Source organism: Salvelinus namaycush, chromosome 1 (genome assembly GCF_016432855.1).
Source record: "Salvelinus namaycush isolate Seneca chromosome 1, SaNama_1.0, whole genome shotgun sequence".
Lineage (NCBI taxonomy): Eukaryota > Metazoa > Chordata > Actinopteri > Salmoniformes > Salmonidae > Salvelinus > Salvelinus namaycush.
In genome coordinates, this window is record NC_052307.1 from 30,559,821 (window position 1) to 30,583,549 (window position 23,729).

The 23,729-nt window shown below is 40.1% G+C and overlaps 1 protein-coding gene across 2 annotated transcripts in view; it reads left to right on the forward strand.

Moving 5' to 3' along the window:
• The first annotated feature begins 2,161 nt into the window (after nt 1-2,161).
• iqgap2 (IQ motif containing GTPase activating protein 2) overlaps nt 2,162-23,729 on the forward strand; it is an 82,409-nt gene continuing 60,841 nt past the window's right edge. Inside the window, exons 1-2 of one of the 2 annotated variants that reach the window (XM_038977618.1) lie at nt 2,162-2,471; nt 12,006-12,105. In XM_038977618.1, the coding sequence (XP_038833546.1) occupies nt 2,426-2,471; nt 12,006-12,105 (146 nt within the window). In that variant the 5' untranslated portion in view covers nt 2,162-2,425. The remainder of the gene's footprint in view (nt 2,472-12,005; nt 12,106-23,729) is intronic. The other variant, XM_038977541.1, reaches the window with a different exon arrangement.

A 23,729-nucleotide genomic window follows, 5' to 3' on the forward strand; every position in this document is an offset into this window, starting at 1 on the left:
TGACATGTTCAGTGTGTAGATATATTTACAGGTCCTGGTGATCCAATGGTGAAAGCACCATATCATACAAAATATACAAGTAGATTTACCAAATTTACACCGGTAATAACCCAAAAGAAATAGCCTCGGGTAGAGGGCAAGACTGTATAGCTTCCCCTTAAGAAACCAAATCGAATCTGTATAACAGAAGCTCAAACAGGTAGGCCTACATAATATAAGCAATTGGACCCCAGGATCATACAATTAACCAATTGGCAATTACAACCAATAAACTGGTTCTACAATGTAAAAGGCAATTTCCATGTGTACTGTACGTGTAACTGATAGATACATGTAAAAACACGAACGTGAGTGTGTGTACGTAAATTGTAGTCTTTTGTCTGTAATATATTTTTCGTTGTGTCGATACCCCAGTAAATCTATTGGGATTCTATAAATCAAATCAAATCCACATCCATTATAACATTGGTAAACGGAACAGGGATGGATTAATGAAACGCTAACAATTATTTTAGTATCAGATGGAATATCACATAGGGCCTATGCATTTAAACGTGTGAAAGCAAGAGCAAACGTTTCAACAAGAGAAAAACAGCACTCTCCACTGGTGGGAATTTGGAGAGCGCAAGTGAAGAGTCTCGCCTATGGTGCGTCTTCGCCACAGTAATAATTCATTTTAAACAAATTCCAAATGCAAGATTCATCAGTAAACTATCAGTTTCAAGCAATTGTTACATACCAAAATACCAGTAGGCCTATGCTAGTAATTGTTGCCCCATTGCTGAGTTAATATTCTTGATCAGAAAATATTTGTTATTTATCATGGCAATCCTTTCTTCCTATAATTTGACGTTTGCGCTTTACCAGATCCTATATCTGTATAGCAAATCAGCAATCTGTTCGCTAGCTCACCCACGACCTGTATTGATTGGCAGTTTTCTAGTTCAACCAGAGTGCCGAGTGTGCGTTTCACTAGCCAATCTGTTGCAGTTTTTTTTGCAAGTGCAGTGCTGCGGCTGCTGTCTCTGGCTGCGTGTAGAGTAGTCCACATAGACTCTGTGCCACAAAATGAGTGACAAAGCATTACAAAACCTGGCCATATAAATTCAAGGTATCAGTCTTAAATCAAAGTCGAATCCCGAGTCTTGAGGCTCCAAGTCCAGGTCAAATTATTTTATTTTCATTCAAGTCGAATCTCAAGTCATAAAATTTGTAACTGGAGTCAGACAGTCCAAGTCATGTGACTGGAGTCCACAACTATGCTGATGTCTGCAAGCCAAGTGTAATGTCATCCCAAACTATCCATGCATTTCTTGATATACCAACTACGTCAACTTTAAAAAACGACCCTTTTATTCTAATGATTCCATAGACGAGATAGCCACCACATCTTCACCCATTCATTTGCCATCTTGAGGCTATTTTGCAGTGGTATAAAGTACTTTAGTAAAAATACTTTAAAGTACTACTTAAATCGTTTTTTGGGGTATCTGTACTTCACAATTTATATTTTGGACAACTGTTACTTTTACTCCACTACATTCCTAAAGAAAATAATGCAATTTCTACGCCATACATTTTCCCTGACACCCAAAAGTACTCGTTACATTTTGAAGGTTTAGCAGGACAGGACAATTGTCTAATTCACGCACTCAAAGAGAAAATCCCTGGTCATCCCTACTGCATCTGATCTGGCGGAATCACTAAACACAAATGCTTAGTTTGTAAATTATCTGAGTGTTGGAGTGTGCGCCTGGCTATCCATAAATTTAAAAAAAACAAGAAAATCGTGCTGTCTGGTTCGTTTAATATAAGGAATTTTAAATGATTTATATATCTGCTTTTACCTTTGATATGTAAGTATATTTAAAACCAAATACTTTTTTACTTTTACACAAGTAGAATTTTAATGGGTGACTCACTTTTACTTGAGTCATTTTCTATTAAGGTATCTTAACTTTTACTCAAGTATGACAATTGTGTACTTTTTCCACCGATGCTATTTTGTCGCCCTTATTCTAGCAAGAGAGGGACATCATGTCATGATAGATTGGCCACCAGGTGGTGCTAGAGACGGCTAAATAATTAATGCGGTCTGGTCAGTTCAGAGCGCACCCACTGTGAACACTTGCACTGGACCAGAGGGAAATTGAATGACAAGCTCTTTCTGACATGATTCCATCAAGGGTGAACGCGATGGGAGTTCTGCTGAGCGAGTGACAGGAGGCATGCGGTGCATTTCGACGGAAAGGAACTTTAGAAAACTGTTTAGCCGCTGCTATTGATAGTGGCACCACTACAAATTAGCTTTCTTGTTTTATATTGAATTTATAACTCGAGGTGCGGTTTATGGTTTGCTGCTAGCTAGCGTTGGTTTGACTGGGCTACATTCATTTAAGTTTATAACCGAAGGAACCGAGGCAGGATGTACTATGAAGAAAAAGCTAATTCACACAAGCCACGTTATGGAAGTAAGTAAAAGTGACCTAATCCACCATTTGCAAATCAATTCCATAGACATTTTTTGTTGTTGTAGCCTACATGTTTGTTAAATGAAACAAGTGGTTTTGTAAAGGCTGTTTTGGCAGGGCGAACCTCATGCGCTTATGCACCGCATGAAGTTCGATTTTGAGAAACAGAATGTTCGATGAAGAGCAGTTCACCGTATAAAATAGATGAAATAGTTTTACAACAAATAACATTAAGCTTAGACTCTTACGCATTTAGGTGTAAGATTTCAGAAGCCTATCACATTGTGATGATATCGAACTTGGAGTGTGTATTTTTTTATTGAATGAATGCAATCTGGCTATTGTCAGACAATTTGTGTGTCCTGCCCCTCATACCCATGTCCCTCCGACAGACACATTGCCCGTCGCAAACAACTAAACGTTGCCATTAAGTCCTTACAGTTGTGAAATATAACCGTACAGTAATATGACTAGTCCTAGTACACAATTCATGTAGTCGACAGTCCAGGGCCTCAGACAGAAGGCATTTTCGCAGTGGTTAAATATTAACTTTTTTCTATTACTGTTAAGAAATCCACACCTGACTTCTGCATGGGTATTACAGCAATTTAACAGTCAATACATCTCCTAAGGTTTCAAACGACAATAACATGTTTACCTGTTTGTCACTTTAGACCTGTGTGTTATTGACAACATTTCAGCCTATACTCACTCAGATCTGAGAGCAATGGCAAAGTGCAATGGTGTGAGATTCAATCAAGCAATAAGGTCAATAGTCTTTTTTTCTCTGAGACAAACCAGTGAATAGCTTAGCTGCATTGTCAGCTATAGTGGAAATGCCTCAAACTGTTTGTTGGCCTGACATGGTTGTTTTCTGTTTTAACATGAACTCTGGCTCCAAGGGTCCAAACAGGAAAGGTTGAAGGTATTGTTTGCAGTGGATGTGTCATTAACACAAAATGAGGAGTTTATTATTGGAAGGGCAGAGGTGGTCCTTACTCCTTAGAGCCCTCTTGGGCCCATTCCGAAATGGACTTGGGGCTTTCCCGTCCGACTCAGATATTCATAAATACATTTTTTTAAATATTGAGACCCGTTTGGAACGGACACGAGAACAACTACACCTGTTTTGTATAGACCTGGTCAGACCCGATCCGAGTGAGAGAAGCAGCAGCAAAGTCAAGTTAAGTTACTTTATTAACCAGAGCTGATAAAGCACGAGGTATGGAGGTGACGCTCTAGCAGGGGCCTTGCACACAGCAAGCTACTGTGAGCGAGTGACACTAGGAGGAGGGAGCCCCACATGGAGGCTCTGACTGTTGTCTATTGCTGCTTTGATGACTTATGATTGGCCAACAACAAGCTACACACGCCTCTCTTGTGAAAAACAAAGAACAGCAGTGTAAATTATGCCATTTTTCTTTCTCTACTGCAGCAGTCGCGTTCGGGTCTGTATGAGTCCTTCCGGACAAGTCAGTTAAGATTACACACACCCGTGACAATCATATCAGATCAGACCCGTGACATTTATTTAGAATTCTGGATCCGGATCCGCTCGAGTCCCGGATTGGGCCAGCTCTGTATTGATTCCTTTGGGTCAGCGAGCCCAAGCGGATTATTATGTTCAGATGGTGATGGAAACAAATATACAAAAAGGAAGACTATTAACAGGCATGCCTAAACTAAAGAATCAAAACGAAAGGCCTCATGGCCACCAAACAAACCAACAGCCTCAAAGTTTGCAAGCTGGGACACTGACTGGCGCTCCCCTTAATCATCAGCATCTTCGATGAGGTTTAACAGCAGTTGGCATCCAATAAATGTTGTATTACCTCCACCTACTAGACTGGAGTGTAACTCCCTTATACTTTGCTTGAAAAAAAAAGATTACAAAATAAATCAACAAATACCCTACCATCTAACCACACACTCACTCATCTCGTACACCCTAATACCTCTGCAGCTGCCACCACAACCTCAATTTTCTGCGACTTACGTTTCATCCCCGCAGTACAGTTGATAACCATTACTATAAACCAAAAATATCTAATCTTACTGAAGCATATATCACTTGTTGGCATATCCCTCTGTACAGGTACAGATCTACTCCTCTCGGGATCCCTCCCCCTTGACCCATTTTCCTCTACTTTCTTCACTGTCTCAGCATACGACAACTTCTGGAAGCCTCAACCTGTCCTCTCTCGCACCAGACATTTCTGATCCCCAGCCCCATGGGCACCCCTACAATTAACACATAACACGACTTTCCCCAATGCTACACATTCCTTTGTCTCATGCCCTTCTGCAGACTTCTCACACCTAGGAACCTCCCTCCTACACAGTACTGCCACATGCCCATAAGCTTGACACGTGTAACAATGTAATGTATTCGGCACAAAAGCTCATACAGGATAACTTATTTATAACATCACTTTATCGGGCAGACTCAACATCAAAACTCTAAAGAACAGAAAAGGACTTCTGTTTCACCACTCACGCCACCCTGTATGCGTCGCACCAACGACTAGCATCACAAACACCGGGAGTCTTCACCTTCAGTTGGTCAACTTTCACATTTACCGCTACCCCAGTAATCACTCCTTTCGATGGCACCCTTTCCTTGAGAGCAAAACAATTCACCTCTCTTGTCCCCATTTGTTTTTAACATGGAGCACCTGCTCCCTCTGACCATAAGACACACAAACAATTATCACTAGACCACTTCTGGTTACCTTCACCGATTCCACAGCACCCAACTCTGTTTTCACCCACCCTGAAACCACAAATGGGTCAGCCACTTTTTCCAAAAATGTCACTCCTACCGTCATAGACTTTTTTCTTTATCCTGACCCTCGGTGCAAGCTTCAGGCTCTGAGGACTTCACCACACCTACCCCCTCCCCCTCAATCACTTCCATTTCTCCTCCTGTCTTCGAGTTGGCGTACAGCTCAGTCTGCTTATACTTTCTACCATTCTTCTTCAGCAAACCATCTCCCTTTTCCCCACAATTTTTAACCGATTCAAGCTCACCCTCTTCCTCCCTCACTCTTTGACGTCCTATGCCTCGCTTTTCCCTCCACTCCTCCTCCGTATTCCAAGTATACGTCTCCTTATGATAATACTGCACTTCTCCTGACATGCATCTTGTTCTCGCCCTCTAAAGGGACGCCATTTTCCTTTGACGATCCCCTTAATTGGCATCACCTGTCCTTATCAAGGCTTTGCAGTACAGCACTCGGACATGGTTGCTGCTGCGCCCTGGTGGAATAAAGTTTTCTAGTGAGATGTAGTGTAGACTACCAAACCTATTCGAGAACAATTGATTATGTAGCCTATCTGATTAGTGATGCACACCTCTGGTCTTGGACGGCAACACCGTAAGCTGTTTTTTGAGTCGAGGCCTTTTAATCAGAGACTGATTTAAGGACTTGGTAAGCAGGTGTATGGGGTCTCTAGCCAATCAATAAACCGTAATTGATAAATTAAGGAGCGGAGAGAAACAACACTAGCATGGCTGTGGCCCTCTATGACTGGACATACACATACCAGAGCAAGGATGGTACGGTCTCTCTTGGCTGCACCTGGAGCCCTTTCTCTGTATTTGTAATACTATGGCATGGGCCCTTAGCACGTCGTGTATCTTGATTTGTCACTCCCTCAGGATAGAAAAACATTACCTTAACAAAGGAGTAAGTCGTCAAGTCTATAAATCATGTCCAGTGGTGTTTAGGGCTGGGAATCGCCAGGGACCTCACAATATGATATCACGATACTTCGGTGCCGATACGATGTATGGCGATTCCCACGACTCAAGATTATATATGTATTACTATTAGATACTGTGATTTTATTGCAATTCGATGTTCCTCACATTGCTCACCATTTGGCTGCTGCAGAGGGACAAGAGGGAGCCATGAGAAAATGAATGAAAGTGCTGAAAACAAATTGTCTCCCTATTTAAAAAGAAGATGGAGAACAAGCTATGAAGGAGAAATACTGTTTTGGTGCAGGTACAGCCAACTAGCACAAAATTAATATTTTGCGATATTGTCAAAGCGATATGATATATCGTCAGAAATAATATCCTGATATGTAACTGTGTGTGTGTGTGTGTGTGTGTGTGTGTGTGTGTGTGTGTATGTATATATATTTATTTATTTTCCCTTCCCTCCATTACTACTGGTGTTCTTACGGATGAAGGAAGCGACAGATTAAATATGGCCCAGCACAGTCAACAGGCAGGCTGGCCTTCCATGTAGTGTGGGTAACGGATGTCCTGGGGATCCAATGCCTCAGGGGTGAGAGTTTACCAACACTCTGGTCCCCTCCAATAACACAGCTGGCCCCGTGGCCTTCAGACTGATGGATCCTATGGTCATACATCTTACACTGGGCCTTCTGTAAACATTGCCTTGTGCTTTGAAATTCCGTTACCGAAAACCCACATCTTTAAGATATTTTCAAATTTCTCTCTTATGTATTTATTTGTAATACAGATCAGGGACCGTGATGAAATTATATCACCACAAATCTGTTACCAGATGTAAACCACTTCATTTGCTGTAGTTCAATAACCAAAATAGATTTTTTCAAAATCAATATGTCATGTCATAGTTGACACTCCATTCACTCTGCAGACATCGTTGAATCTTAATTCGGAGGCGACATTTTAGTTTTTGGAAAACGTGGACATAAAATACTGAGGGAGATTGTACTGAAATTCCAAAATCTGAGTCTCAGCTAGCGCTGTTGCGGTGACCGTATTACCGCCACACCAAGTCATGACTGCAGTAAAATTCCACGTGACTGTTGAGTCACGGTAATCTCCTCTTATGCACTCTGGACATGCTTTGGTAGTACTCAACTTGCTAATGACCATCAGGTCCTAATGGCCTGGTACTCAGGCCAATCGTTTTTCCCCCCTCATCAATCTACACACAATACCCGATAATGACAAAGCAAAAACAGTAAAAAATAATAATATCACCTTTGGCAGCAATTACAGCCTCAAGTCTTCTTGGGTATGACGCTACAAGCTTGGCACACCTGTATTTGGAGAGTTTCTCCCCTTCTTCTCTGCAGATCCTCTAAAGCTCTGCTGCACAGCTATTTTCAGGTCTCTCCAGAGATGTTCAATCGAGTTTGTCAGGGTTCATTGCCCTGTACTGTCCTGTGTCACAACCCTCTCTTGTGTCTGTCCATCTGCCCCACCACACATATTTTGGTTTTTGACATCATCATTTCAGGGTGAACAGACCCTTTATTAATTTACCCCTAAACTAGAAGTGCAATGGCTTGTCCAATTAAGTCATGTTTCAAGCAGACCCTTGCGTCACAATTTGCCCTTCAGTGAGACTGATGAGATGAGTGTTGTCGTTTTTGGGTGAGCTTGTCTTTGTCACCTGCCCCAGTGCGAGTAGGTTACAAGAGCTACAGGGCTAGATGTCACTGGTATGGCCCAATAAAGGCGCACCAATTAGGCCTGATTTCTGCTGGGATTTGTTAACAAGAGTTCTAGGCCTGATTTGCAATGCTCACCAAGGTGTGTGTGTGGGTGGTGTCAGCAGTATACTCTGTTATTCTGAATGAATGGGCTTTGCAGAGATGTAGTCAAGGCTACTCAGTCAGCTGAATTGTCTTGTCTCTGAGCCTTCCAGGGCCCACTACTCCACTTTGGGTCTTGAGTAGAGGTCAACCGATTATGATTTTCCAACACCGATTATTGGAGAACCAAAAAAAGCCAATACCAAATAATCGGCCAACTTTTTTTACAACAATATTGAATGAACACTTATTTTAACTAATCAATAAAATCAATTTAGCCTAAAATAAATAATGAAACATGTTCAATTTGGTTTAAATAATGCATAAACAAAGTGTTGGAGAAGAAAGTAAAAGTGCAATATGTGCCATGTAAGAAAGCTAACGTTTAAGTTCCTTGCTCAGAACATGAAAGCTGGTGGTTCCTTTTAACATGAGTCTTCAATATTCCCAGGTAAGAAGTTTTAGGTTGTAGTTATTATAGGAATTATAGGGCTATTTCTCTCTATACGATTTGTATTTATACCTTTGACTATTGGATGTTCTTATAGGCACTTTAGTATTTCCAATGTAACAGTATAGCTTCCGTCCCTCTCCTCGCTTCTACCTGGGCTCAAACCAGGAACACATCGACAACAGCCACCCTCGAAGCAGCGTTACCCATGCAGAGCAAGGGGAACAACTACTCCAAGTCTCAGAGCGAGTGACATTTGAAACTCTATTAGCGCGCACCCCACTAACTAGCTAGCCATTTCACATCGGTTACACCAGCCTAATCTCGGGAGTTGATAGGCTTGAAGTCATAAACAGCGCAATGCTTGAAGCACAACGAAGAGCTTCTGGCGAAACGCACAAAAGTGCTGTTTGAATGAATGCTTACGAGCCTGCTGGTGCCTATCATAGCTCAGTCAGACTGCTCTATCAAATCATAGACTTAATTATAACATAATAACACACAGAAATACGAGCCGTAGGTCATTAATATGGTCGAATCCGGAAACGATCATCTCAAACAAAGCGTTTATTCTTTCAGTGAAATACGGAACTGTTCCGTATTTTATCTAACGGGTGGCATCCATAAGTCTAAATATTCCTGTTACATTGCACAACCTTCAATGTTATGTCATAATTACGTAAAATTCTGGCAAATTAGGCGGCCCAAACTGTTGCGTTCATTGCACGCAGAGTCAGTGTATATGCAAGAGAAGTAACACAATTTCACCTGGTTAATATTGCCTGCTAACCTGGATTTCTTTTAGCTAAATATGCAGGTTTAAAAATATATACTTCTGTGTATTGAAAGGCATTGATGTTTATGGTTAGGTACACGTTGGAGCAACGACAGTCCTTTTTCGCGAATGCGCACCGCATCGATTATATGCAACGCTGGACACGCTAGATAAACTAGTAATATAATCAACTATGTGTAGTTTACTAGTGATTATGTTAAGGTTGATAAGATAAGTTTAATGCTAGCTAGCAACTTACCTTGGCTTCTTGCTGCGCTCGCGTATAGTCAGAGTGTTGGACTAGTAACTGGAAGGTTGCAAGATCGAATCCCCGAGCTGACAAGGTCGTTCTGCCCCTGAACAAGGCAGTTAACCCACCATTCCTAGGCCGTCATTAAAAATAAGAATGTGTTCTTAACTGACTTGCCTAGTTAAATAAAGCTAAAAATAATAATAATAAAATAATAATAATACAAATCGGCCACAATCGGTGTCCAAAAATGATTTGTTATGAAAACTTGAAATCGGCCCTAATTAATCAGCCATTCCGATTAATCGGTCGACCTCTAGTTTTGAGGGTACTTTCAGTCAGTCGCCCCAGTAACTTTGGTCTAATCAGTCTGCAGATTTAACCAGTTAAGCCCTTTTAATAATGGTCCATCTACTACATAGTCACCCACTACACACATTCTACAGACTGAGTTGCAGCATAGACATGCACTCATCAGATGTAGAATACATGTGTATATACTCACCTCACACTCTCCATGTACTGTACAGCCTCAGTAACTACCACTTGGGCCAACCAGTCCAATCCTCCCTGTTATGAGGCCCAATCTCAGGGGCTGGACGGTATTTGGTATTTTATTAGGATCCCCATTAGCTGTTGTGAAAGCCGGAGCTACACTTCCTGGGGTCCACAACTTCCTAGGTAGTTGCTGTGGGTATCAGGTAGTTGTTGTTGGAATTGTTATATTACATGTTAGACTTTGCTGCACTTTCGGAACTAGAAGCTCAAGCATTTCGCTACACTCGCAATAACATCTGCTAACCATGTGGATGTGACCAATACGATTTGACACAGAACATTAATAGACAAGAACAGCTCAAGGACATAACTACATACATATCGGTACATATCTAGGCGTTGTGCTGTGAGGTGTTGCTTTATGTTTAAAAAAAACCCAGGTTTGCTGTTCATTTGGAAGGGAGATGGGAGTTCCATGCAATCATGGCTCTATATAATACTCTACGTTTTCTGGCATTTATTCTGCATAACTAAAATGTTGGTTATTTTTCTTCTTTTTTTAAACAACTAATTGACCAACGAAGGTTCAATTATTTGAATTGCATTTCGTTCTGTTTTTTTCTGTGAGCTCAATGGTGCGCTGCAGTTTCTCGAGAGATAAATCGTATCATGCCCGAACTGTGCGATGTAGTAGGGAGTTGTAGTTTCCAACAAGCCAATGTTGCAGAAAATGTGTAAAGTACAATGACCATAATCCATTGCGTGGTGACTTGTCCGGTCTGTTTCCTTTACGCCTGCTACGTAAGAGACAAGAATGCGTGATCAAGATGGGATACATAGAGAGCAGTCGCTTCGCCAGGTATTGGTATTCAGCAGTCATAATGGTAGGCCTTATTTACTTTGAAGAACTACTAAAATGGTAATATTTGTCAGCATAGGCAGCAGCTCTATAGAGATGAGTTGACTTGGAGTGAAAATTATAGTCAAATAAAACAAATGTAATACACAACTGAAATATTTTATTAAAGTACTGTGAATAACTGATGGTTTATTTGTGAAAAGCAGTCATTACCATCATTGGACTTTCATTAATTGTTTTATTCTGTGTTATAGCATTCAACCCACATAATGCATAGTGTATTTTTATTTTTTATTATCGAAACTGAACCGACCTCAAAAAGCACAAATCGCTCAGCACTAGGATTTGAGGACTTTGAAAAGTCCCCTGATTACATGCCTAGTGGGATAAGTGTGTGTGTCAGAGCTGTGTGTAAGTTGACTGCAAACAATTGGGAATTTTCAACACATTAATGTCATTCTTAGAGAAAGAAGTGTAATGCCTTTAATCAAGAGATATTAGCCTTCTGATTTCAGTGAAGAGCAAGACGTGTCGCTCTGTTCTGGGCCAGCTGCAGTTTTTCTAGGTCCTATTTGCAGCACCTGAACATATGACTGGGCAATAATCAAGATAAGATAAAACTAGAGGCAATGTTCCAATCAGTGTGTTCCATTCAGCCAGAAATAAAGGGATTTGATTGGATTAAGCAGAGTTTAGGAGCATCAGGGGGAGGGGGATCTCATTAGTGGGCAGGTAAATGTCAACTCAGCTGAATCACTTGCTCCTCTGGCTTCCTCCGACTGCCTGTTTTAAATGGCTCTCAGGCTGCCTACTAACTCCTCTGTTCACATACAGCTCTCAGAGAGACCCAGTAGACCATGTGATTTAATGTAAGCTCTGTCTGAATACTGAGGTTGTAGGAGGAGAAGGTCAAGTAATGCAGACCTCTCTTTTGAATATTACTGTGTGTTATAAAGCAAGGTAATACTGTCCCAAGTATCATACTACTAGGCAGGTTTTTGATTATTATAATTTTTTTAAGAAAGGATCATATGTTGTCGGATTTTTTGTTTATGTCAAACCCAACAATTTATGAGGTAAAACACCAGACAATCCTCTCCCCACTGGCCCGTGTGCATCTGTAAATTAGTTAGTTCATGTTTTGTTTCTGTCTGCAGCCATTCAGGACGATGAGAGGATCTCGGCGGAGGAGATGGACGAGAGGAGACGACAGAACATCGCCTACGAGTACCTCTGTCACCTGGAGGAGGCCAAACGGTAAGAGAGGAGGAGTAGGGGGAGGAGAGTCATGAGGCATGACATGAGAAGGGGCAGTAGATTGTGATATATTGAGTGGCTTTTTGGTGTGCATGTCTGCTCTCTTCAGATGACAGCAGACTGTAATGCGGCTCATTGTAGTGTGTGATAAGCAGTTGAGTATATGACTCAAAAGACAGACTAGCGCTCCTGCTGATAACTACTGATTCTGCTGGGGATTCAGGTAAACTAACTGACAGAGCTTGGTTCCCATTGGACTAAAGGAAGAATGAATGTTCATGCTTGAGATGCATAAGAGGACAGCTATTGTAATCTCATTCACACTTTAGAGCCCACAATGTCAACATGGGGCCACCACTGTAGTGTGTGTAGGAAATATAGTCAAGATGTTGACAAGGTTATAATAATTGTAATAATTGTGTCCTTCAAACTTTGCTTTTGTAAAATAATCCTCCATTTGCAGCAATTACAGCCTTGCAGACCTTTGGCATTCTAGTTGTCAATTTGTTGAGGTAATCTGAAGAGATTTCACCCCATGCTTCCATGATGGGCACTTCTCAATAGGCTTGAGATCCGGTGACTGCTGGCCACTCCATTATAGACAGAATACCAGCTGACTGCTTCTTCCCTAAATAGTTCTTGCATAATATGGAGCTGTGCTTTGGGTCATTGTCCTGTTGTAGGAGGAAATTGGCTCCAATTAAGTGCTGTCCACAGAGTATGGCTTGGTGTTGCAAAATGGAGTATTAGCCTTCCTTCTTCAAGATCCCTTTTACCTTTTACAAATCTCCCACTTTACCACCACCAAAGCACCCCCAGACCATCACATTGCCTCCACCGTGCTTGACAGATGGCGTCAAGCACTCCTCCAGCATCTTTTCATTTATTCTGTGTCTCACGAATGTTCTTCTTTGTGACCGGAACACCTCAAACTTAGATTTGTCTGTCCATAACACATTTTTCCAATCTTCCTCTCCAGTGTCTGTGTTCTTTTGCCCATCTTAATATTTTCTAGTTATTGGCCAGTTTGAGATGTGGCTTTTTCTTTGCAACTCTGCCTAGAAGGCCAGCATCCCAGAGTCGCCTCTTCACTGTTGACGTTGAGACTGGTGTTTTGCAGGTACTATTTAATGAAGCTGCCAGTTGAGGACTTGTGAGGCAGCTGTTTCTCAAACTTGACACTAATGTTCTTGTCCTCTTGCTCAGTTGTGCACCGGGGCCTCCCACTCTTTCTTTTCTGGTTAGAGCCAGTTTGCGCTGTTCTGTGAAGGGAGTAGTACACAGCGTTTTATGAGATCTTCAGTTTCTTGGCAATTTCTCGCATGGAATAGCCTTAATTTCTCAGAACAAGAATAGACTGACGAGTTTCAGAAGAAAGTGCTTTGTTTCTGGACATTTTGAGCCTGTAAACGAACCCACAAATGCTTATGCTTCAGATACTCAACTAGTCTAAAGAAGGCCAGTTTTATTGCTGCTTTAATCAGAACAACAGTTTACAGCTGTGCAAACATAATTGCAAAAGGGTTTTCTAATTATCAATTAGCCTTTTAAAATGTTTTACTTGGATTAGCTAACACAACGTGCCATTGGAACACAGGAGTGATGGTTGCTGATAATGGGCCTCTGTACGCCTATGTAGATATTCCATAAAAAATCTGTCGTTTCCAACTACAATAGTCATTTACAACATTAACAAAGTCTACACTGTATTTCTAATCATTTTGATGTTATTTTAATGGACAAAAAATGTGGTATTCTTTCAAAAACAAGGACATTTCTAAGTGACCCCAAACTTTTGAACGGTAGTGTATATAAAAAAAAGTTTAGTGTGAAGGATTCTTAATACAGTTGGTTGATGACATACAGTAATAAAATATTGGTTGATGAAAAAAATTTGATTGGTTGTGAAAAAAAAACAGACTTTTCCTGAGAGCTTTGAGCGTACCTGATACTGAACCACTTCCTGTCCTCTGTGTGAAGGCACCTAACAGGAAGCGTCCCCTCATGTTCTGGCGTGCTTTTTTTTTTTACTTCCCCACCACACCTCTGCAAGCAACCCAGAATAATCATACCAAAATCCAAGCTGCTATATCTGTACCATGGTTATATCACCAACCAGTGGGTGGTTTGAACACTTCTAGCCTATATGTGTTGAGGTCAGAGTTTGCTGTGCACTGGTATGACTCTGCATTGGCCCCCTGGTGAGATTTTGGATTCAAGTTTGACTGCAGAATGTGGACTTTGATTTGGTAGAGAACAGAGAATTGGTGCATATGTAGTATCTTAATTTGAACACCCTGTTGCTGGAGAACTTTCCTGCAATGCAGGAAATGTAAAAGTTGTGTATTTAAGGTTTAAAAAGGCTTCTGAAGTTCTACTTTTTCATAAGGAAAAAAGTATCAGCCCCTACAAAAATGTCCATTCATAACCCATATAATAATTCACATTTCCTTTTGCTGCAGGATCATTTTTCTGCTGTAGCAAACTTTCTCAAATTAAGATCCTACATCTGTAGTGGAATCATTTGTAACTTTATTGGTGTCATGGATCTGTGTCTTTGTCAAAGTGTAATATGGAGTCTGTTGACAAACTACTCTGTCCTGTTAACCTGGAAGAGACAGCCCTCTCACCACCCACCTAGACAATAGCAGGCAGGGTTGGGTAGGTTACTTTCTAAATGTAATCAGTTACAGTTACTGGTTACCTTTCCAAAATTGTAACCATTAACGTAACTTTTAGATTACTTTCCCCTTAAAGGGGAAACGCTGCTTTTCAACCTCATTCATTATCTCCAGCACAATACCAGTGTCTACATATGTGAAAAATACAAATTTCTATGATCTGTGGTTAAAAAGAATAACAGTGGTTTTCAAAAACTGCAATTAGTTTCTAGCCAGAGGGAGGGTATTTTCTTGCTCCCCACATCACCGAGAATCTCATTGTTTTAAAATCCCTATTTTCACTTTTGGTGATGTCATCGGCTAGACCTTTTAAACTAATACAAAACGTAGAAATGCCCCAATTTCACCTATGATGAAACTGGTATTGTGCTGGAGATAATGAAAATGAAGTTGAAAAGTGGTGTAACTTGCCTTTTTTAAAAAGGTTTTTTAAGAAGACACAAATTAATATTACCAATTGAATGACATCTATTGCAAGATTAATCAATATTAAAAGTTGACATAGCTGGCAATAATTGGATGTTGCATTTTACTTTGTGGGTTGGTTATGCTTCTTCTAATCCATTGCTTTCTACTAAAGATAATACGATTAGGCTATTTTTTAAATGTATATTAAAAACCTAAATCATTCTAGTCTTGGGCGATATCCTTATTGTCATACTTTGATACTGACCTTGTGCCATACTGGAATATTCGGTAATACCGGCACTGAACACAAGGGGAGCTATTTTCAAATCCCACTGAGCCTTTGTAATCCGAAGGTTAGCCATGCTAACAAGTACATGTAAACTCCCATAGAGAATGCTAACTAAATGCCAACGAGTGTATTGCAAACATTTTATACAGTCTCTGACCTAAACTACAGTGCCTTCGGAAAGTATTGAGGCCACTTGACTTTTTCCACTTTTTGTTAAGTTAGACTTATTCTAAAATTGATTAAATAAATAAAAATTCTCAGCAATCTACACACACTACCCTATAATGGCAAAGCGAAAACAAGTATTCAGACCCTTTTGCTATGAGAGGTGAAATTGAGGTTCTGGTGCATCCTATTTCCATCGCTCATCCTTGATGTTTGTACAACTTGATTGGAGTACACCTGTGGTAAATTCAATTGATTGGACATGATTTTGAAAGGCACACACCTGCCTATATAAGGTCCCACAGTTGACAGTGCATATCAGAGCAAAGACCAAGCCATGAGGTTGACGGAATTGTCCGTAGAGCTCCAAGACAGGATTGTGTCAAGGCACAGATCTGGGGAAGGGTACAACAAATGTCTGCAGCACTGAAGATCCCCAAGAACACAGTGGCCTCCATTCTTAAATTATTGAGTTTGCCAAAAGGTACCTAAAGACTCTCAGATCATGAGACACAAGATTCTCTGGTCTGATGAACCAAGATTGAACTCTTTGGCCTGAATGCCAAGCGTCACGTCTGGAGGAAACCTGGCACCATCCCTACGGTGAAGCATGGTGGTGGCAGCATCATGCTGTGGGGATGTTTTTCAATGGCAGGGACTGGGAGACTAGTCAGGATTGAGGCAAAGATGAACGGCACATAGTACAGAGATCCTTAATGGAAACTTGCTCCAGAGCTCTCAGGTTCTCAGACTGGGGAGAAGGTTCACCTTCCAACAAGACAACAACCCTAAGCACACAGCCAAGACAACGCATGAGTTGCTTTGGGACAAGTCTCTGAATGTCCCTGAGTGGCCCAGCCAGAGCCCGGACTTAAACCTGATCTAACATCTCTGGAGAGACTTGAAAATAGCTGTGTAGTGACACTCCCCATCCAACCTGACAGAGCTTGAGAGGATCTGCAGAGAAGAATGGGAGAAACTCCCCAAATACAGATGTGCCAAGCTTGTAGCGTCATACCCAAGAAGACTCGAGGCTGTAAATGCTGCCAAAGGGGCTAAAACAAAGTACCCGAATAAAGGGTCTGAATACTTATGTAAATGTAATATTTCCGTTTTTTTTTTTTTAAGTAAAAATGTATTTGCAATAAAAATTTGCTTTGTCATTATGGGGTATTGTGTTTTTAGTCAATTTTGTAATAAGGCTGTAGCGCAACAAAAATGTGGAAGAAGTCAAGTGGTCTGAATACTTTCCAAAGGCACTGTATTTTCAGGACAGACATCCCAGTTCTTAACATTATACAAGTAACTCCAAAATGCTACTCACAGTTGGCTGGATGCACAAAACAAGTATTAGACAGCAAGGCTCTTGATCCAGGAGGGGATTCTCTGCTGTTACTGGCAAGCGAGGCTTGATTTTGGAAGAAGCTAACTAGATGGCTAACTAGCTACTAAATTAGTCAACTGAATGCACAACTGCAGAGCATTTAGCACATTTTAGAACTAAACTTAATAGTTATGAGAGATTTAGTTGTGAATTCCATACTGTAACTAGATCACTTGGCGCGTGCTGCACAACAGTGAGTGACTCACAAGGCTCCGGTCTCCCGTTGTTGTTTGCTTGTAAACAAACACCACATGACTGGCTACTAATGGTAAGCTTCATAATGAAAAATTATGTGACCGGTGAAATGAACGCTATCTTCTAACATATTTCACAAGTTGATTGCATGTATTTACTTAAAGTAGCTACAAATATTAAATTTCTAAGAACTTCAAATAAATAGTTTTTACTATTGACTGTATTGGAAAAACCATCTCTTGGCTATTTCCAAATACCAAATACTCCAAGCCTAAGTCATTCAAATTAATTTAATACCCCTTGATCTTCAAGAATATGACTTGGAAATATAGATTATCTAAATTGTTTTACCTGGGCATAAACTAAGGATTTATTAGCCTATAGTCTACTCTGTTTATGATTGTGTTGTCATAGATGAATGATTGGGCCATTGCTTTGAGTTGAAAAAGAGATGCTGCTCCCATGAAATGGCATGCTTCGCGCACTACCCGAAAGTGCTATTTGCGTGTGAAAAATGCCTCGCGCATTTCGTATAGGCCTATTTATGTTTTTGTTGGTGACACCATGATATCTTGATAATTTGCAGCTGTTTACAGTGGCAAGAAAGTATGTGAACCCTTTGGAAATACCTGGATTTCTGCATAAATTGGTCATCAAATTTGATCTGATCTTCATGTTTCATGCAATATTTGGATTTCTGGTGTGAACTGCTCTCTTGAGGTCATGCCACAGCATCTCAATCAGTTTGAGGTCAGGACTCTCCAGAAGGCGTATTTTCTTCTGTTGAAGCCATTCTGTTGTTGATTTACTAATTTGTTTTGGGTCGTTGTCCTGTTGTATCACCCAACTTCTGTTGAGCTTCAATTGGCGGACAGATAGCCTTACATTCTCCTGCAAAATGTCTTGATAAACTTGGGAATATATTTTTATGTTAACAATAGCAAGCTGTCCAGGCCCTGAGGCAGCAAAGCAGCCCCAAACCATGATGTTCCCTCCACCATACTTTACAATTGGGATTAGGTTTTGATGTTGTGCTGTGCATTTTTTTCTCCACAAAGTGTTGTGTGTTCCTTCCAAACAACTCAACTGTAGTTTCATCTGTCCACAGAATATTTTGCCAGTAGCGCTGTGGAATATCCAGGTACACTTTTGCAAACTTCAGACGTGCAGAAATGATTTTTTTGGACAGCAGTGGCTTCTTCCGTGGTGTCCTCCCATGAACACCATTCTTGTTCAGTGTTTTACATATCGTAGACTCGTCAACAGAGATGTTAGCATGTTCCAGAGATTTCTGTAAGTCTTTAGCTGACACTATGATTTTTCTTAACCTCATTGAGCATTCCGCGCTGTGCTCTTGCAGTCATCCTTGCAGGACGGTCACTCCTAAGGAGAGTAGCAACAATGCTGAACTTTCTCAATTTTTATAGACAATTTGTCTTACCGACTGACTGATGAACATCAAGGCTTTTAGAGCTATTTTTGTAACCCTTTACAGCTTTATGCAAGTCAACAATTCTTAATATTAGGTCTTCTGAGATCTCTTTTCTTCAAGGCATGGTTCACATCAGGCAATGCTTCTTGTGAATTGTAAACTCAAATTTTGTCAGTGTTTTTTATAGGGCAAGGCAGTTCTTACCAACATCTCCAATTTCGTCTCATTGATTGGACTCCAGGTTAGCTGACTCCGGACTCCAATTAGCTTTTGGAGAAGTCATTAGCCTAGTGGTTCACATACTTTTTCCAACCTACACTGTGAATGTTTAAATGATGTATTCAATATAGACAAGAAAAATACAATAATTTGTGTTATTAGTTTAAGCTTAGATGACGATCAGATCAAATTTGATGACCAATTTATGCAGGAATCCAGGTAATTCCAAAGGTTTCACATACTTTTTCTTGCCACTGTAATTATAAGTCTATTGACGCACCCGTGCTTCAATCTAAGTAACATTATAAAAAAATCCTCTAATGAACACGATGGTGTTCTTCATTTTCTTCTGTAACCCCCAAGTGTCACGGGACTTGTCTGAAGGAATCCCATACAAACAAATGGATGTATGGAGGTAGTTTTGTGCCAACAAAAATAAGGGGTTAAATATGTGTCCCAAAAATGCCCTGCACTTTCTTATCGTCTAGATATAGGACAGACACTACAAAACCGTATATATATATATATATATATATATTATTATATATATATATATATATATATATATATATTATTATATATATTTTTTGCCATTTATTAATGTTACTCAATGCGTTTCTATGGGCTGTAGTAGTAAAGGCCAAATTCCTTTTTTAAATTGTATTTTTATTTTTTATATATATACATAAAGGGGTCATTAAAAAAACAACCAAATGTTAGCTTTATACCTAGTGGGCTAAAATACACATACAGTGCAATCAGACCCCTTCCCTTCCACATTTTATGTTACAGCATTTTTCTAAAATGTAAGTACATTTTCCCTATCAATCTACAGACAATACCCCATAAGGACAAAGCGAAAACAGGTTTTTAGACATTTTATCAAAAAACATATCTTATTTACATAAGTATTCAGACCCTTTGCTGTGATACTCGAAATTGAGCTCCGGTACATCCTGTTCCATTGATCATCCTTGAGCTGTTTCTACAACCTGATTGTAGTCCACCTGTTGTAAATTCAATTGATTGGACATGATTGGGAAAGGCACACACCTGTCTATATTAGAGGTTGACCGATTAATCAGAATGGCCGATTTTAATTAGGGCCGATTTCAAGTTTTCATAACAATCGGTAATCGGCATTTTTAGACACCGATCATGGCCGATTACATTGCACTCCAAGGAGACTGTGTGGCAGGCTGACTACCTGTTATGCGAGTGCAGCAAGGAGCCAAGGTAAGGTGCTAGCTAGCATTAAATGTATCTTATAAAAAAACAATCAATCTTAACATTAGTTAACTACACATGGTTGATGATATTACTAGTTTATCTAGCTTGTCCTGCGTTGCATATAAGCAATGCCTGTTCATTTATCATTGAATCATAGCCTACTTCGCCAAACGGGTGATTTAACAAGCGCATTCGTGAAAAAAGCACTGTCGTTGCACCAATGTGTATGTGTACCTAACGCCTTTCTTAAAATCAATACAGAGGTATATATTTTTAAACCTGCATATTTAGTTAACTTCTACTTCATCACCATCCCGGATCCGGGAGCACCCCATCAGTAAAAAAGCTGACTAGCATAGCCTAGCATAGCGCCACAAGTAAATACTAGCATCTAAATATCATTAAATCACAAGTCCAAGACACCAGATGAAAGATACACATCTTGTGAATCCAGCCATCATTTCTGATTTTTAAAATGTTTTACAGGGAAGACACTATGTAAATCTATTAGCTAACCACGTTAGCAAAAGACACCACTTTTTTTACTCCACCATTTTTTTCCTGCATAGGTAGCTATCACAATTTCGACCAAATAAAGATATAAATAGCCACTAACCAAGAAACAACTTCATCAGATGACAGTCTGAAAAATTTGCATATTTCAGGTATAAATCATAGTTTACCATTGCAGTCACCATCACAACTCTCACCAAAGCGACTAGAATAACTACAGAGAGCAACGTAAATTACCTAAATACTCATCATAAAACATTTCTGAAAAATACACAGCGTACAGCAAATGAAAGACAAAGATCTTGTGAATCCAGCCAATATTTCAGATTTTTTAAGTGTTTTACAGCGAAAACACAATATAGCATTATATTAGCTTACTACAATAGCCAACCACACAACAGTATTGATTCAAGCCAAAAATAGCGATAACGTATAAACCAGCAAAAGATATTAATTTTTTCACTAACCTTCTCAAACTTCTTCAGATGACAGTCCTATAACATCATATTACACAATACATATAGAGTTTGTTCGAAAATGTGCATATTTAGCGGCACAAATCGTGGTTATACAATATGAATAGTAGCCAAAATGCAAACAATGTCGGGAGAAATCTTGGGAGAGGCACCTATTCTAATCGATAACTAATCATAAACTTGACTAAAAAATACAGGTTGGACAGCAAATGAAAGATACATTAGTTCTTAATGCAATCGCTGTGTTAGATTTTTAAAATTAACGTTACTACGACATACAGCGTGCGTTAAAGCGAGACCGCACTGAAATTAATGGCGGAATATGCATTTTACATTTTTCAACAGAACAACGAATTAACAGCATAAATAGTTCTTACTTTTTGATGTGCTTCCATCAGAATCTTGGGCAAGTTGTCCTTTGTCCAAAAGAATCGTTGCTCGGTTGTAGAATGTAGTCTTCAACGTTGGAATTAGCAGTAAACATTAGCCATGTGGGCCAGACGTGCCCAACTCCCTAGAACGCAGCACAAATAAATACCCGAAAATCGCAATATACTGACATAAACTGATATAACTCGGTTTAAAATAACAACATTATGATGTCTTTAACACCTATATCGAATAAAAACAGAGCCGGATATATCTAAGAGCTATAACCGGAGCTTTCTAGTACGACATGCCAAGGTCCTTCCTGCGTCATGGCGAAAAGGGGAAAGAGGGTACACCACGTTGCCAGCCTATTTATAGGCCTTCAGATCTGCCTAGAGACTCCATTTCAATTCTCACTATTCGCTGACATCCAGGGGAAGGCGTATGCAGTGCATCTCAACCAATAGAAGACAGGCAAATTAATAAACTGACCTGAGAACAGCTTGCAGAATTCAGCATTCTCACATCCTCATAGGAAAAATGCTCCAACTCGAGTTCTGTTTTACTCACAGATATAATTCAAACGGTTTTAGAAACTAGAGTGTTTTCTATCCAATAGTAATAATAATATGCATATTGTACGAGCAAGAATTGAGTACGAGGCAGTTTAATTTGGGAACGAAATTATTACAAAGTGCAAACAGCACCCCCTATTGAGAAAAGGTTAATATTGCCTGCTAACATGAATTTATTTTAACTAGGGAAATTGTGTCACTTCTCTTGCGTTCATTGCACGCAGAGTCAGGGTATATGCAATAGTTTGGGCCGCCTGGCTCGTTGCGAACTAATTTGCCAGAATTTTACGTAATTATGACATAACATTGAAGGTTGTGCAATGTAACAGGAATATTTGGATTTATGGATGCCACCCGTTAGATAAAATACGGAACGGTTCCGTATTTCACTGAAAGAATAAACATTTTGTTTTCAAAATGCTAGTTTCCGGATTTGACCATATTTTTTTTTTTTTTTTTTTTTTTTTTTTAAATAAATTTTATCCCCTTTTCTCCCCAATTTTCGTGGTATCCAATCGCTAGTAATTACTATCTTGTCTCATCGCTACAACTCCCGTACGGGCTCGGGAGAGACGAAGGTCGAAAGCCATGCGTCCTCCGAAGCACAACCCAACCAAGCCGCACTGCTTCTTTAACACAGCGCGGCCAAACCCTCCCTAACCCGGACGACGCTAGCCCAATTGTGCGTCGCCCCACGGACCTCCCGGTCGCGGCCGGCTGCGACAGAGCCTGGGCGCGAACCCAGAGACTCTGGTGGCGCAGTTAGCACTGCGATGCAGTGCCCTAGACCACTGCGCCACCCGGGGGGCCTCTAGGATTTGACCATATTAATGATCTAAGGCTCTTATTTCGGTGTGTTATTATATTATAATTAAGTCTATGATTTGATATTTGATAGAGCAGTCTGACTGAGCGGTAGTAGGCAGCAACAGGCTCGTAAGCATTCATTCAAACAGCACTTTCGTGCGTTTGCTAGCAGCTCTTCGCTGTGCTTCAAGCATTGAGCTGTTTATGACTTCAAGCCTATCAACTTCCGAGATTAGGCTGGTGTAACCAATGTGAAATGGCTAGCGAGTTAGCGGGGTGCGCGCTAATAGCGTTTCAATCGGTGACGGCCCTCGCTCTGAGACCTTGAAGTAGTTGTTGCCCTTGCTCTGCAAGGACCGCGGCTTTTGTGGAGCGACGTGTAACGATGCTTCAAGGGTGGCTGTTGTCGTTGTGTTCCTGGTTCGAGCCCAGGTAGGGGCGAGGAGAGGGACGGAAGCTATACTGTTACATTGGAAATACTAAAGTGCCTATAAGAACATCCAATAGTCAAAGGTATATGAAATACAAATGGTATAGAGAGAAATAGTCCTATAATTCCTATAATAACTACAACCTAAAACTTCTTACCTGGGAATATTGAAGACTCATCTTAAAAGGAACCACCAGCTTTCATCTGTGCTAATGTTCTGAGCAAGGAACTTAAACGTTAGCTGTTTTACATGGCACATATTGCACTTTTACTTTCTTCTCCAACACTTTGTTTTTGCATTATTTAAACCAAATTGAACATGTCTCATTATATATTTGAGGCTAAATTGATTTTATTGATGTATTATATTAAGTTAAAATAAGTGTTCATTCAGTATTGTTGTAATTGTCATTATTACAAATAAATAAATAAAATTGGCCGATTTTAATCG